The 16,980-nt window shown below is 38.1% G+C and overlaps 1 protein-coding gene across 1 annotated transcript; it reads left to right on the top strand.

The window, feature by feature from the left end:
* The first annotated feature begins 5,624 nt into the window (after positions 1 to 5,624).
* kbtbd8 (kelch repeat and BTB (POZ) domain containing 8) lies at positions 5,625 to 16,762 on the top strand. The gene is made up of 4 exons (XM_048172795.1): positions 5,625 to 5,731; positions 6,679 to 6,886; positions 10,058 to 11,175; positions 13,642 to 16,762. The coding sequence occupies exons 1-4, from the start codon at positions 5,716 to 5,718 to the stop codon at positions 14,103 to 14,105; spliced, it is 1,806 nt and encodes a 601-aa protein (XP_048028752.1). The 5' UTR covers positions 5,625 to 5,715; the 3' UTR covers positions 14,106 to 16,762.
* The last annotated feature ends 218 nt before the right edge of the window (positions 16,763 to 16,980 follow it).

A 16,980-nucleotide genomic window follows, 5' to 3' on the forward strand; every position in this document is an offset into this window, starting at 1 on the left:
CATTATTATGTTTCTTTGTATTACTAATTATAGTACTGTACTGTTAGATGTATTACTTATTTACTTACTTGTTTGATTGTTTTAAACTAATTTATACTTGTTTTAATCTTATTTTTTATTATTTATTACCTTTTACATTTTTTACACCTGTAACGGCTGCAAAGAGATGAGGCGGAGAGAGAATCCACAATGCATGCACGGAGCCAAAACCATGAAAATAGTCCACACGAGTAGACAGGAACATCCAGGAACTCCCGACCCAAAACACAAACACGATCCAACAACGACTAGCAAAACCTGAAAAGCAACTGAAAAGTACAAGCTTAAGTACACAGAGAAATCAGTGATAATTAAAGACAGTTGTAACTAATGACAGTAAGTATAGAAACTAACACGAAAACAAGGAGAAACAGAAACCAAACACAACACATTCAACATAAAAATCCATACAAAACAAAAGGCACAACACCGGGGATCACCCCCTCAAAGGTGCGCCTTCCAGTCGCTCCAAAAAACAATCACATGTCCAGGAGGGTGGTGGAGAGGAGAAGGAACTGGGAGGGATGAAGGGCCAGGTCCCTGAAGAAGAAAGTGTCTCGGGAACTAAGGTAGAGCAGGTAGCCATGGTGGAGCCGGCAAAGCAGTGGCAGAGCAAGTGACCACCACGGCAGATCAGATGGAGCCAAAACCACCAAAACAGAGCAGATGGAGCTGAAAACCATTTCAGTGCAGCTGGTGGAACTAGACATCCCCACAGTGGAGCAGACGGAGCTGAAGACCACCACAGCAGACCAGGCTAGACCAGAGACCACCACAGCAGATCAGGTGGAACTGGCGACCACCATGGCAGAACAGGCAGAACTGTAACAAAGTGCACAGAGAGGTTAGGGTTGGCATCTGTGGCCGTGTTGAGACAGGCCCAGAGTTCAGTAATGGCCTCCATGTCCATAACACGGCAGACAGGGAGTTGTAGGACAAGCAGGGAGTTCTTGAGCGACCTCCGTGGTCGTAACGGGACAGGCGGGGAATTCAAAGGCAGACAGTGAAGCAGAAAGTACATCAAAGGCCTCCTTGACCACAGCAGAACATACAGAGAATTCAGGAATGGGAGCTGCCACCTCAGTCAAAACAGAAACGGGTACCGCTGCCTCGGAAGAAACTGGAGAAGTGTGCATGGCTCAAAGACACAAAATAGCCACTGGAAGTACAGGAAGTGCACTCAATGGAAGAAGGGTCTCAGAGGCCACCGGACTTGGGACTATCTGGGTGGGGATGCTCACCACTCGTAAATTGTCGGTTTGACTGCCACACTGGAAATCAGCCCTAAAAGCCTATGGATTGTCTTCCTTGGGTTCGGAGTGTCAACCATAATGGTTACAGGTTTTTGCGTGGCGTAGCGGCCATGACGACTGGAGACTCTAACATGGTAGCCATGATGACTGGCTTGGCGACTATGATGGCTGAGGACAGAAACTAGCATGGCAGAAACAGTGAAAATGTTGTGTTTCTCCTCCACGACACCCACTGTAAAAGCAGAGCCACCCAGTTGTAATGCAAGGTCAATGTAATATTCTAATATCCAGCCCGGATGCCATAGTGGCATACATGAACTGACTGGCTCGGATAACCAAACACAGAAAGAGAGTACAGAAAAAATAATACTCCTTTTTCAACATAAAAGTCCATACAAAAAAAAGGCACAACACCGGGATTGTGACAACTGTTTTTCTCTAAAGTTTTCTATGGACCCCCCCTTGTGGCCCAGGACCCTAGCTTGAAATGGAAACTTAAATGTACTTGCTTGACATGCTAGAACAGGGATGGGCAACTTCGGTCCTGGAGGGCCACTCGACTGCAGAGTTTAGCTCCAACCCTAATCAAACACACCTGAACAAGCTAATCAAGGCCAAGAAAGCTACAGGTAGATGAATTCTTTCAGGGTTGGAGCTAAACTCTGCAAGACAGTGACCCTCCAGGACCAAAGTTGCCCATCCCTGTGCTAGAACAAGCCTCATTGGTTCTTACGTGTCAAGAAAGTCTGGTTGGGCTTCCGTTTACCATGTTTAATGTGCTCTATGTTTTGATGTATGTGTATGTATGTTCATCAATGTTTATATGTGAATAAAGGCTTAAATTATGGGTGCTTTCACATTTGGTTCGATTGCCTGGAACGAACCCGAGTTCGATTGCTTCCCACTCCCCCTGCCCCCACTGGACTGTGTTCATATTATATTATTTGGGTCCGCAGCAGCTGTTTACTCCATTGCTTAGTAACGACGGCGCAGGAGAAGGCGGCAAAATGCATAACGTTGCTCTCCTCACTTTTATATTTTTGTTTTTGAACCGTTGGTTTTGTTCATAACGGCACTTGCGTCTATCTGCTGCGAATGTAGAACGCTGAAGGCAGAAATTAGATAGGCTACACTACAGCTCTCTGCTTGCAGCACGTCAGTCATGCTCATTGGGACAATGAGTGAAACACACACAAACACACATTTTTAAATATTTAAACACACACATTTATAAAATATCTTCATTTGTGTTTCGAAGGTGAACGAAAGTCGTAAAGGTCCATTGTGTATTGTCAATTGTGTCGCATGAACCATGAATATTTTCAAAGTAAGCAGCTTTCTGTTGGTCAGCGTGGCAAATCCATGTGACAAACTTGAACCCATTGCGGAATCTGCATAATAAAATGACTGCATTTCTCCAGAGAAAATTTGCCAAAATGGTCAATGTGATGAGAGTAAATGATGACAGAGTTATCATTTTTGGCTGAACAAACTCTTTAAGATAATATGTTGATAAAGTTCCATAAAAACTTAAATCAATATTTTATGTCCATGTTTATTTAGTGAGCATCCATTAATGTGAGAAGCAGGATAATGTACATTTAGCCATCAATATTGCAAAATAAACCCCTTCAGGGTGATACAAGACATCTGTGCTCCTCGTCAGGGTCCTGATTTTATCAGGATCCTAACCCTAATTATTCCATAAATTGCTTTACGATGAAATGCAAAGCAATCAAGTCTAGTTACCATATTTGTTGTCACTGGTGTTGTCTGTCCCTGACAGGTGTGAATGCATATCTTAAAAAAATGTGAATGGCTAACAAAGCAAATGTCTTTACTGTCAACAGCTTAAATGGAAATGCCATAAATGTCTGAAGCAATTCCAGATAAAAAGTACAGCAGCTTATCAAGAAGCATTGCTATGTTGGGCAGGAGAGACTTTCCTGAGGGAATACTACAAGGTTAAAACCTTACAGTGTGACTTGCTTTCCACAGTTCTGGGCATATTCTGATTTTGCAAGGAATACAGCTTTTCAAGTTTGACCTGTTCGCATTTTGAATTAGTAAATCCGCTTTGCTCTGATGTTAGTACAAAGTGTGCGGGCCCAGGGATATATGATGATATGGTGCGCTGATATCAGGAAATCCAGCACTATATATAAAAGTAGCAGGCTATAGGAATGTAAACATAAGCAAAAAGATATAATACAGCCAAGGCAACAGAAAGCCTTTCATTTCAGATTGGCTGGATGCAATTTCACGGCCTGTTCTAGCTGCTGTGGAGGAAAGGAATTGGGGAAAAAAAAAAAGAAGAAAAAAAAAAATCGATTACCTGGATTGCATTTATACCATTTTGGATAATCTTTTTGTGCAGTGTTAGACAGTGTCAAAATGGATCTCTAGTCTGTGCTAGACTGACAGGAAGAAAAGAAAATGGTTTGAGCTGTGCCAAAACATGTGCTTTTAACTTCTGGCCTGAGATAAGGGCACACAGAGCCAGTGATCTGAAAGTGTGGTAATGGAGGACTTAAACTGAAACAGCACATATAATATATTCCAACTCCATTGTTTTATATCAGTATGTAAAACTAACATGAACAATGTGTATTATTTTGAATAAATTATTCATTTGCAGGCAGGAACCACAAGTGAATTTAGGAAATACATTTTTTGAAGAACTGCAATGTGTGAGACAGCGTCCCTATAAACTAGCTCTGTAAATGAAAATCCTCCCCATGATGAACAACAGCATGGCAATTTAAAGAGGGAGGGAGAGATACAGTTAGAAATGTATGGATGTTAGGATTAAAGTCGGCATGAAATGAAAATCCTCCCCATCTATTTTCTAAATGCATGTTATTTGTCTTATTGTGAAATATTCATTCATACATAGGTTTTATTTTTTAATTTAATTATTTTTTGACCTTGTTATTTTTTATCAAACTGTCATGAACTCAATATTCTGGTAAAAGACAGACTTCTATCATTTAATCCTTTGAGTAAATCTCACACAACCTGTAAAGAATATTTGTGGGTCACATTTCACTGCAAAATAAGATATTAAAGTTATAAGATAGTTAAGTTTCAGTTAATTTAGATATTTTTTTTTGCTATGTGATATCATAATTATAATAATTATTCAAATAAATAAATAGTTTTTATACATTTTGATTTGTTGTATTAATTTAAGCTGATATTAAAATATATAATACAGTAATTTTATTATTCATTGATGATAATAGGAAATATAAAAATAATCTTGGATGCTTTATGGTGTAAAATAAGAATGTAGGTGAAAAAATTGCTTAATTACTATAAAAAATGATGACATAAAATCTTGTGAGTTCTAAAATCAGGCTGCAACTTTTAAAAAATAGAAAATTCTACATTTTTCTATTGATTTTAGAATGACTTTTTAAATCACCGATATTTTGTTAGCATTGGGTTACAGGGTTTCCCGAATTGGGTTTTGTGAGGGAACTGTAAGGGGGTTTATGAGTTATTTTAAAAAGTTAATAAATAATTAAATCTTTAAAAAACTCACATTAAAATAAATAAATAACCAGCATTGTTTACCTGCATGTGACTATTCACTGTGAAACGTGTTATTAAATTATTTAAATATTCACTTGAAAACTCCGGGGGTAGTAAACATTTTAGGCCAAAGGGGTTCAGCTGACAAAGAAGGGTGGGAACCCATAGATTACACTAAAAATAAATAAATTAGTAGCATTTTCCACTCTTGTCCCGGTCTAAAGCTACAGTGTGGCTCTGTCATGACAGCTACAGAAATCAATGTAAGAAGAAAATATTACGGTTTCTGTTCCTCATGCTTAATTCTTTCAGGCTTGGATCTGGAAGAGTTTTCTTGGCGACTGTGGCATTGTGCTTGCTCACTGGGGGTCTGGGCTTGAAATTATGTAAAGCTGCTTTGCAACAGTTACTATTGTTAAAAGTACTATACAAATAAATCCTAAGTGAAATGAAAAGAAAAGAAAGGGGGCTGCCGTGTTGTTTCTCTTTACCAGGCTAGCTTCAGGCTTTAAGTTGTGGAAGTAGTACTTGTAATGGCATAAATGTCAATAGAATTTCAATAGAATTTAAATGGGAACAGAAGACAAATAGACAAGTGAGGAAGATAAGATAAAATAGATGTGTCACCAGTTATTATTCACGAGGAGAACACGAAGGTTTATCTTCATATAAATATAAGTTACCCATAATACAAAGACAAGCACAGGCGTTCCTAATGGAATAAACTCCCTTGATATTGCTTTGAACTATTTTACGAAAACAGACGGCCTCGAAAGCCCATTGGCTGTCACAGACGCTCGGGCGACGCTGATTGGCTGCTGCCTGTTTCCGGGGCCCCATTCCATTAGTGACGTTTTCCCAGTCGCTGTGAGACAGATTGGGGAGAATGGCTGCCAGTGGAGGTTAGATCTTCTCTTCAAAATCCAAACTTATTTCCAAAAGTTTTCCAGCGTGTATACACGCTATTTATCTGTGATATTATTTTATTTTGATGGAATGCGATAGAGTTTGACGGTTTGACCAAATTTACGGCGAACTCCGGTGGTTGTTTGGATATAGGCAGAAAAGTACGGATAGGTAGCAGCTAGCGAGAATAGCTCAGCGAGAGACTGTGTAAACACTCGCTTATTGCTCGCTGGTTTACGATACAATTAATTCAACGTTAGCCTTCGTTTAACTGTGTACTTTCATGATAATTAATGCGTTGTCATGGTTTATTTCGTGTTATGAAATGGCTCTAGTCTGGACTTGAATGGCTCGAGACCGGACTAGCCTGATGTTATGCTAACCGGTAAAACAGCACCTGGATTAGCACAGTTAATAAGTTAAGCACCGAAACTCGCTTACTCGTAGTAACTAAACATTTCTTTGATCAGATTAACAGGAGATGAATAAATGCCTGAGCATGTCAAAAGCAATACTAATTCTTTAGACCATATGGTTTATTTTTCGGCTCTTACACTGTTGCCATGTGGGGGCTGTGGTTAGTTGGTTAATGGAAAACCTGTTTTGTCTGTTATTTTTGTCACTCTGAATAGCTCTGAAACAACATTAGTAAATAAACTTGAAAGTCATTGACTTTTTGCACAGAGGCTGTGGGATGAGAGCATCTGTTGATGAGCTCTTAACTTAAGTCTTTGTTTTGTCAAGTCTTTTTTTAATCTTTTTTGTCTTGTTCTGACAAAATCAAGGATTAAATAAGTGTAAATGCCAATTTCCCATGTTACATGTCAGTTTAAAGGTTAGAATGTAAAACTGTCATCACTCTTAAGGAGCCATATTTGTAATTCATAATCTTTATCGTTACTGTGACATATAATGTCAACTGTCTAACGCTTTTGTCTTGTAGACATAGGAAAGCTGTTACAAGTACAGAATGGGACTCCAGCAAGCACAAGTTACAACGGGGTAGATGCCCTACATGCCTGTAACATCCTCCAGCAGCTTAAAGCCTTGTACGACGAAGCTCAGTTGACTGACATTGTCGTGGAAGTGGACCATGGGAAGACATTCTCTTGTCACAGAAATGTCCTTGCTGCCATCAGCCCTTACTTCAGGTAGCACCTGCACAGATCACACCTCTAAACTTTTAAGTATCATCTGTTTTTGTAACATTTGTTGAGAAATTGCAAAATATAGCCTAGATTTAAACACAGACTCTTCATTCATTGCAGATATGATGTGTAAAGATTTAGTCATTAAATTATTTATTATAAACAAATGGAAGTTTTAAACTGATTGATTAGACAGTCGGTGTTTTCCTATTCATTTTGGCTGATAGCAGTACTTGTCGGCATGAAATGGAAATTGCGATTGTCTTTTCTCCCCTAATGTGACGTATATCCAAGTGAAACAGCAAAAATGAACATACAGTGCACAAACAAGAGTTCACCAGCAGCACCAAACAAACAATGACACTCAAAACTGTCCTGTTACTGTAGTTAACATTACAACAAGAGCATATCTTAGTTCTTTGCAACATAGCAAAATCAATGTTACTCGCATATGGAGCAGAAACAACACAACCTTGGTGTCCATTTTCAGGCCTTCTCGTTTAGGTCTCTCCAGTGCTGGAAAGCTTTTCTACTATTAATCTGTGTCCTTAAACTCTTGCCTTATCATATTCCTTCTTTTTTCAGTGATTTTCCTCTGACCTTTTCTCTTTTTTTTTATTTTATTTATTTATTTGTTTTTTTTATTTTTTTATAAATATAAATGTTTCTCTGTAATAGGGTTGGGTATCGTTTGAATTTTAGCAATTCTGATTCATTTCGATTCATAATTTTGCTTCAAAGAGGTAAATAAATAAACGTTGATATCAGTCACATTTATTTTATGTATTTTTGCAAAACATTTCGTTGCTGCTGAATCAACAGGCTAAAGAACACTTACACAAGGAACTTTTGTCTATGGTTTTAACAAAAACAACTAGCCTAATTAATATAAATTTCAAGCATTATTAAAGACTAGTAAACACTCAGTAATTAAATAAGAACAAATAAACAAATTAGCAATAGCACAAATAAATACAACAGAACAAAGATACAAATTAAATAAACAGTGTTTTAAGATTTTCAGGTAGGTCTAGTGTTCAGGTACAGAAACTGTAATCAAATGTAAAATAGCACTGCACTTTATAAACAGTGTTCATTACAAATATAGTTTAAAGCTGCAGTCCGCAACTTTTTTTGTGTTAAAAATTTACAAAAATTATATAATGAGAATATACAACATGAATCCATTTTCCAAACTGTGTTTTTGTCTTATCCTGAATCATTATGGTATACTTATAAGTGTTTATATTCTGACTATTTCAGACCAGACTGGTAGGACTCGCCGCAGAGTATCACAGTAACTGCGTGACTCGCCATAGACATACGCTGAGAAAAGTAGCTCCGGCTACAATGTTCCTCCGCAAGATGCGGGCAGTTCTGTTTATTAACCACTAGAAGACCAAAAATTGCGGACAGCAGCTTTAACTAATTCACTCAAGATCAGCAAGTGAATTTTCTCTCTTTTGTTGTTTGATTAACATCACTTACACAGACGGCAGCGGGATTATTATGCTGCTGTCACTTTAAGACCAAATGCGCAAATTCAATATTCTGTTACGTCTGCGTTTTCTTTCTCAGCTGTTTATGGTCACTTAAGGCAAAACCGACTGTGTACTAAGATATGTCGACAATTTTTTTGTGTATTTGTCAGTTAAAGTGCAAGACGTGAAAGAGAACTCAGTTCACTATTTGCACACTTTATGAGAGCCGGCTTTCTGTGTGCGTGCATTTTCGATGTGTGAGCAGCACAGAAAACCGCATGTAAGTCTTTTTGCACATGAATGGTTTAAAATCACATAAAAATGCACACAAAGGAATCGACAAGAAGAATCGAAATTTAAATTTTATAACAAGCATCCAATTGCATAATTTGAATACATTTTTTTAATTCCCAACCCTACTCAGTAGGGCTGTGTGATTTAGCCAAAATCGTAATAAAATCACAGTGTGAGCATGCGTGATTTCTAAACCACAGAAAACACAATTCTAGAGAGACATTTCTTAAATTTGAACTTTTTACCTTGAGCGCCGTGTAGAATGTTGTGTCTTGCGCAAGATGCTCCAAAAGACACGAGTGCATCGGTTAAAGATGTACGTCAAATGTGTTTACATAGAAACATTGGCACATTCCGAACCAAGTGAACAAAAATCGATAAATGAGACATTTGCAAAATGCTCAATGTATGAAAAGAGTTGAAAAAGCATAAAGAAATAACCGAAGCCTTCACGTATCTTTTATGCAAAGATATGGTGACTGGCAACCGCAAATATCCGTCAATAAAGCCGTGTTCCAAAAAATGATAGAGATGTCTGTGAGAAAATATTGTTTCAAAATCGTGATTACAATTGAAAACTCAATATTGATCAAATTTGTGAAATTGTGATTCGTGAAAATGGTTTGCCACTTCAAAAAGAATAAACAATTCCATCGTTCAAATACTAAACAGGTTTTCATTCGGTAATTCTATAAATAATACAATTTTGTTAATAACTCTAAATAGAAGTTCTTGAACCAAAATGTAAAACTTTTTTTTTTTTTTTTTTTTAAATTGGAAACTTTTTTATTTTTTTTTTTAAAATGGCAATATACAGGATATTCTTCCAATAGAGTTTAACTTGTATTGAACTGAGAACACTCCTTTAACTACAAATTAAATAAAAAAAAAAATAAAAAAAAACTTTGAAGGGCCACTTATTTAGAACTTTGCACATTTCACGCTTAACTTTTTAGTGGTATGGTATTGCACATTGAAATATCACATTTAACTAAATTCATATTGTCATAAAAATGATATATTAATATAAATTTGGCTTAAACATTTAAAGGGATATTTCACCTAGAAATGAAAATTCTGTCGTTACTCACCCTCATGTTGTTTCAAACCTGTAAGATTTTCGTTTATCTTCGGAACACAAATGAACGTCTAAAATGAAAAACAAATGAAAGCCTAAATTCAGTCTGTTCATCATATAAAGTGATTGAGTCTCTTCAGAAAATTTGGATTAAACCACTCAATTCATATGATAATAAATTAATAATGTTTAAGCCCCATCTATTTGATGACCCATCTAATCAGCTTTTTTTTCTCTGCTAAAATTCTGCAATCGGCAACTCATAGCTCCTGCTTTGTTGTGTTTGCATTGTAATAGTGTTTTGTTTTTATCTTTTGTCAGATCCATGTTCACAAGTGGCCTTACAGAGAGCAGTCAGCGGGAGGTGCGGATTGTTGGCGTGGAGTCAGAGTCCATGCATTTGGTTCTGGACTATGCTTACACCTCACGGGTCACTCTCACCGAGTCTAATGTGCAGGCCCTGTTCACCGCCGCCAGCATCTTCCAGATCCCAGCCCTCCAAGACCAATGTGCCCAGTTTATGATCAGCCGTTTAGACCCTCAGAACTGCATTGGGGTCTTCATGTTCGCAGATGCCTATGGCCACCAGGAGTTGCGCGAACGCTCACAGGATTACATCCGCAAGAAGTTCCTGTGCGTGATGGGAGAGCAAGAATTTCTTCATCTGACCAAAGAACAGCTGGTCAGCATTCTCAACAGTGACGATTTGAACGTGGAAAAAGAGGAGCATGTGTACGAAAGCATCGTGCACTGGTTGGAGTACGACGGCCCACGTCGGGAGGCAGATTTGCCTGAAGTTTTTGACAAATGCATCCGCTTGCCCCTTTTGGACGAGGCCTTTCTGAGCCGTATACCCCCAGCCTTTTCCCTGGCCTTGTCTAGGGATTCCTCGGATAAGGGTCGGCTCAACGGCACCAACGGCTGCCCACAGCGGCTGGGTATGACTGCATCCGAGATGGTCATCTGCTTCGATGCGGCTCACAAGCACTCAGGGAAGAAGCAGACTGTGCCTTGCCTGGACATTGTTGCCGGGAAGGTGTACAAGCTGTGCAAGCCACCCAATGACCTCAGAGAGGTCGGCATTTTGGTCTCATCAGAGAACGACATCTTCATCGCTGGAGGCTATCGGCCGAGCAATAGCGAGGTGTGCATCGACCACCGCGCAGAGAGCGACTTCTGGCAGTACGAACATGCTGGCAACAGGTGGCTCCCACGATCGCCCATGCTTCGGGCACGCATCGGCTGCAGGCTAGTGCACTGCTGTGGGAAACTCTACGCTTTGGGTGGTCGAGTGTATGAAGGGGATGGACGAAATGCTTTGAAATCTGTGGAGTGCTATGATGCCAGAGACAACTGCTGGACAGCGGTCAGTCCCATGCCAGTGGCCATGGAGTTCCACAGTACAGTAGAGTATAAGGACCGCATCTATGTGCTGCAAGGTGAGTGGAGTTATTGCAGAGTCGCCTGAAATCAGGGTCATCAAAGTGTACAAACACATATATCCTTGTAATTCATTGGCTTGTCATGTCTTTTAGCTCTGCTTAGATGATAAGGTCAGGTGGGTTAACCTCTCTCAGCAAAATCAGCAATAACCGATAGCACAAAAGAGCTACAGTGGCTCTTAATCTTAAGGGATGTACTGAAATTTCAGCCCCTGAAAAAAAGAAAAGAAAAGGCAAATGGCATAAGAAGGTATTGGTCAAAAGAGTTTATTTAGAAAGAAATGTAAAGGGCAACTGATAATTTGCTGGTATGTTGGCCTGGGACAATAAATCGATGCATTGCAAATCAAGAAATGATTCTGGATTGATTTCTTGGACCCTTATAAAATAATCATTCATAAAGTTTGGAAAGGTTGAAGTGAATTACAAGGGTGTTTGCATTAATGTTTACATTAATGTCATGTCATAAAAGCATTCTGAGGTGCAAGTACATTCTCAGACTCAGCCAAACCCATGAGTGCTCTTCAGTGCTCTTCTTCGCAAGCATTTGAGTGTGCGGTTAAAAACTAGCCTAGAGCACAATCTGCTGTTAAAAACTAAGCTCAGAATCGATTTCCAAATCGTGATTCATCGATTTATTGTCCCAGCCCTACAGGAAAGAGCACGTGTTTTCAGTTGATTAGCCTGTCATGTGCAGTTTCAGTCGCAATCCAGTTTTGATATCTTGACATGAATCATTTTGTGGTTGATTATAGTCAATATTACACACTGAAACATGCATGATTACAAATTTACAATGCTTTCTCTTGTTTTAAAAAATATTGGTATAACTATTTCAGCGTCCTTGTTACATATGTTACATGTACTTACTGTAATGAGTAAATTATACTAAAGTTAATTACATGCAAGTAACTCTAAACCAAACCCTATTCCTAACCCGAAGTACATGTTGTTGTTAATTATTATTATTACTCAGTAGTTACATCTTTAATACACTGTAACAAGGAAACATTAAAATGTAACCAAAATATTTTAAACTGGTTGACTATATGTAATATATCACACCAATTTAATGACAATAATACTATAGATAGCATTTAATTACTATTTACTCCTATTGCAAATACTTTATATGGTATAAATAGAATAGCTATTTTCACCTAGTGTAAATAGCATATCGCTAAGAAAATGCTACTATTGTCACTTAGTGTAAACAGAATATATTCAGTGCTTCCCACAGATTTGAAATATACTTGCGGTGGTAGCCGGGTGAAAAATCCTCCTATTACCAACGGCACAGAAATGGTCTACTACATGTGACAAACAAATAATGTGTGATTTTTTTTTTTTTTTTTTTTTTTTTTTTAAACAGTATTTTTATTTATTTAAATTAATTTTAATTACATAGCATATTACATTTAATTACATACTAATATTATGCATTATTATGCATTGTAAATTATGCATAATTACAGCATTTAAATGGTTCACCTTTTCCTATGTTCTCCTTGCTGTCATATAGTGTCTCTCTCAGTGAATGGGACACAGAGTTTACTAGTAAAATTTATAAAATGAATAATATGTCTCAAATAATGTTCTTAGTCTTTTCTTCCCGTGGGGAGACTACAGTAATTTACTATGAATTAAATGGAAATCAAATGAAATACAATTTATTGTGTAACCAAAATACCAATAATGCCCAAAAGAAAAAGAAAAAACTTAGCGTGTGACTTAATTATAAACAAGCCCGAAATACACCGGGACTCTTATTTTGAAATGTCTGTACTATTGCAGGCTGATCCTTCAGATTCTTACAATCGTCTAAAACATTTCATATAAAGGCCATGAAGTAGACTTAGTAATAATTCATCAACTTGAGTTCATTAGCAATCGCTTGGCATAAATCTGCGCTTTTCATTGATTGAGAATCACTTTGAAGCAGTCTGAAGCGCTGTTGCGTGAGCTTGTAGAAAGCGCTACAGCGCCGCATTGTGACTTTGCAACATGCAGCGTCCGTGGGATTGTTAGCGGAAGTAAACAGTTCTGACGCACACATAACGAGCAGGTATGAAATGACTAGTTATTAGATCGTGGATGGTTTCATTATCTTGCGCGGATATAAAAGTATAAGAGGATAAAAATAATAAAAGCAAAAATGTGTCTCCAAATATACTTGGGCGGCCGTTATTATACGTGGGCAGCCCGCCCAAGTAAAGTCTATGTGTGGGAAGCACTGATATTGCTGTTTGCACTTAGTGTAAATGGCATCTATCGCTAAGAGAATACTATTTTCACTTGGTCTAAATAGCATCTATTGCTATTTGCACTTAGCGTTAAAAAGAAGGCAGCGGCTATGTTGCACTATGCGATATAAAATACTAATTTGTGATATTTATATCTTTTAATAATTTTGGTGACCAGTTTGGATATATTTATCATTCTTTTATTATGACTCTTTCTCAGGAGAGTACTTCTTCTGTTTTGACCCGCGCAAAGACTACTGGGGGCATTTACCGTCCATGAACGTTCCCCGTACTCAAGGCTTGGCTGCCCTGCATAAAAACTGTATCTACTACATAGCAGGCATCTGCAGGAACCACCAGCGCACATTCACTGTTGAGGTGTACGATATCGAGCAGAACACCTGGTGCCGTAAAAGAGACCTACCCTTCGACCAGGCGACCAGCCCCTACATCAAAGTGCTTCTGCTTCAGGGCCGATTGCATCTGTTCGTTCGAGCCACTCAAGTCATGGTAGAAGAACACGTGTTCCGTACCAGCCGCAAGAACTCTCTCTACCAGTACGATGATGAAGCCGACCATTGGACAAAGGTCTACGAGACGCCGGACCGCCTCTGGGACCTCGGCCGACATTTTGAGTGTGTGGTGGCCAAACTATACCCTCAGTGTCTTCAGAAAGTGCTGTGAATGGCGAGAAGGGGGAGATCATGACACAACAGGCTGTTTGAGACAGCTGATCAATACTTTTGGAGGGGGATGGTGGTACTACTCAATACATGGTGCTGTCTGTGTCCCCAACACAAGAACTGCAGGGGAAGTCTTAAAGCGTTAAAGGTTCCAATCAATAAACTTGAGGGTGCTGTTCGAAAAAGTAAAAAAAAAATAAAAAACACAGTATTTTACGTTCGACTATTGTGCACAAAGCGCCCTCACAATCGCTTGTTTTACAGATAGAAAAGTGAATCATAAGTGCAATTATCATTTTTTTCTTTTGCGGATGTTGAGTCATTTCTGCTCCATTGTATGTTGCTGTTTTGGCTTGGGTTGTTGGCATGCATTGTTGGCGAACGTGAGCAGTTGATGTCCTTAAGGACAACCAGTATGTCAACAGCTCAGTAAAATACAATTAAAAAAAGAATAGGTGAAAAAATAAATATATAAAGCTATAAATATTCATACGGGTATGATGAGCAATTTTGCTCACTGTGGGTGTGAATACTGTTTTTTTTTTTTCTTTCTCTCAGATGTATAAGTTGATCCATGCCACCTACAAAAAGACTTTCTGTGGTTTGATTAAGAATTTAGTTAGAGACTTTTGTTAAAGAAATTAATTTGTTTGCCAAGACGTACACGTAGGTGGTTGTATTTTTTTTCTTTTTTTTAATATTTGATTTTTCTTTTTCCTTTTTAAGTCAACCCATGTGCTACAACATCACAGCAGTTTTTAATTTTCATTAAGACTCTGCTTTTATGATGTTTCGTTGAGCCCAGCTCCCACGTCGAAATCTATATCTTTGCAATTTCGCATCACCAGCCAGATCTTTAGTGAGGTTACAAGATTATTCTCAGTCTCCATATTGGAGAAGGAAAAATAAAAGGATACCAGCTTTATGTGTAGCTGAAATCAAAAGTGGGCAATTTGTTGACAGCCAAACAAACAACAGAACAGCTCAGATCAGGAGAGGACATCGAGCGGGTTGGAGAAGAGGTGGCCAAAATGTGGATGCTTACTTTCCACTGTTATTTACTGACTCCTCGTATCTGAAACCTACAGGTGTAGTTTGAATATAAATGCCTCCAAAATGCCAAAATGTGTTCAAGGAGTCCTAGCCTGCACCCCATGGCAGCAATAACAGGTGTTCTGTCATTGTTTCTTAGATAAAGTGCATTAGAAACTTAAGCGATGACGTTTTCATGAATAATTCCAGGAAAATGGCCTTTGTTGGTTAACGTTCATTGAGATGTGTTGCTATCCAGGGATGTTACAGTGCCTGTTCAAATGAAAAGCCCAGGCATCAGTGATGGATTGAGCAAAACCTATATGAAGTCTTACAGTAAAGGTCTGCTTTTGCAAATGAATCCAGTCCTCCTATATATTATTAGCGTTTCGTGTACTCATACATGCCCTGTAAATGAACACTTATTTCTTTCCATCCCTTCCAGTCTCAAACTATGGAGATGAATAATTGTTTTTGGTGCTGCTTTTTTGACAATCTTGTACAGGAATATACAGTGATTTTACAACCATTTGTCGTTGCTTGACGCTTCCAAAAGTTGTCAGTCTTATAAGTTATTGTCTCTGGACATTTGTTTGTTTTTCCGGCCTCGTGTTTATTTTGTCATGCAGGTTCCTGATTTTGCACTACATTATTTCCTCCCTTGAAAGCGTCTCAGAATATAGCGCTCTGTTTTCAGACACAGAGACTACTGAGGACATGGTATGCGGCATCTTTTAATAAGACGGCTGATAAGCTCTCATGTCGGGCTCTTTGGCGCCTGCGAGGCCGAGCCTCATCTGGGGTTTTGGTGATGAGAAATGACATTGGCTTTGGTGCAGTTGGCCGCACGTTTCACATACTTACGCTCAGTAGCACGGGAACCAGAAATGGACACTTCTCAGGATTATTGTTGATACACAGTACTGTATTTAAATGGTTTGTTGTATGTGTAATATACTGTACCATGTGTTTGCTGTACTTGCACAGTTTTTTTTTTTTTTTTCCCACAGGATTTTTTTTTGTCCTTCATTTCTAACTTGAAAAGTAGATTTTTTTTTTTTTTTTTTTTTTTCTTCTTCTTTTTGGTTTGTCTGTTTTTTCCTCCTTTCTGATGGGTGTGTTTTTGTTTTTGTTTTCTGTTTTAATATTTACTCTTAGGTTTGGTTGGTTTATTATTTTGCTTTGTTAAATTGTGAATCACGAAACAGGACATTAACACAAGCATTTTTTTCAGAGTGTGTTTTCTTTTCTTTGTGATTGCGTCAGTCTTAAAGAACACAAAGCATTACAGAAAATAAGTTATGGCAGTGCTACTTTCCAAAACACCAGTCTTTCAGATGTTAAATGAAAGCTTTGAAAGATTTTATATATTATTCTTTTGTGGTTGTTGGCTGCTGCAGTTGTGAATGCTCTACAGCCACTTCTTTTTTTTCCCCGAGCTGTTAATTTATCCATAGAAGTTAAAACAGTGTTTCCTTTTCTTTTTGCATTTCTTCTTTGCATTTTATTTTTTATGTCTTTGGTTTTGCTTGTATGTATGGTGTGAGAGTTTAGTAAACATTCATTGATCTCTACTGTGAAATTCACCTTGCACATGATTTGAAAAATAAAACAAAAAGTAAATCACTGGTGTTATGTTTTTATGAGTGAAAAATTGTTATAGAAAGTTGACAAAAAAAAGTCAAGATCTTTACTGTTAAAACATGGAAAATGTTCCCTTTTTTACTGTAGGCATATCAATTAAAGGGATAGTTCATCCAAAAATGAAAATGATCCCATGATTTACACACCCTCAAGCCATCCTAGGTGTATGACTATCTTCTTTCAGATGAACACAAGCAGTG

Source organism: Megalobrama amblycephala, linkage group LG21, assembly GCF_018812025.1.
Source record: "Megalobrama amblycephala isolate DHTTF-2021 linkage group LG21, ASM1881202v1, whole genome shotgun sequence".
Classification (NCBI taxonomy): domain Eukaryota; kingdom Metazoa; phylum Chordata; class Actinopteri; order Cypriniformes; family Xenocyprididae; genus Megalobrama; species Megalobrama amblycephala.

What these genes read in the sequence shown, in the direction of transcription:
- kbtbd8 (XM_048172795.1), top strand. An exon ending in GCCATCAGCCCTTACTTCAG is followed by an intron (nt 6,887 to 10,057) that starts GTAGCACCTGCA and finishes ATCTTTTGTCAG; the next exon opens with ATCCATGTTCACAAGTGGCC. An exon ending in CCGCATCTATGTGCTGCAAG is followed by an intron (nt 11,176 to 13,641) that starts GTGAGTGGAGTT and finishes ACTCTTTCTCAG; the next exon opens with GAGAGTACTTCTTCTGTTTT.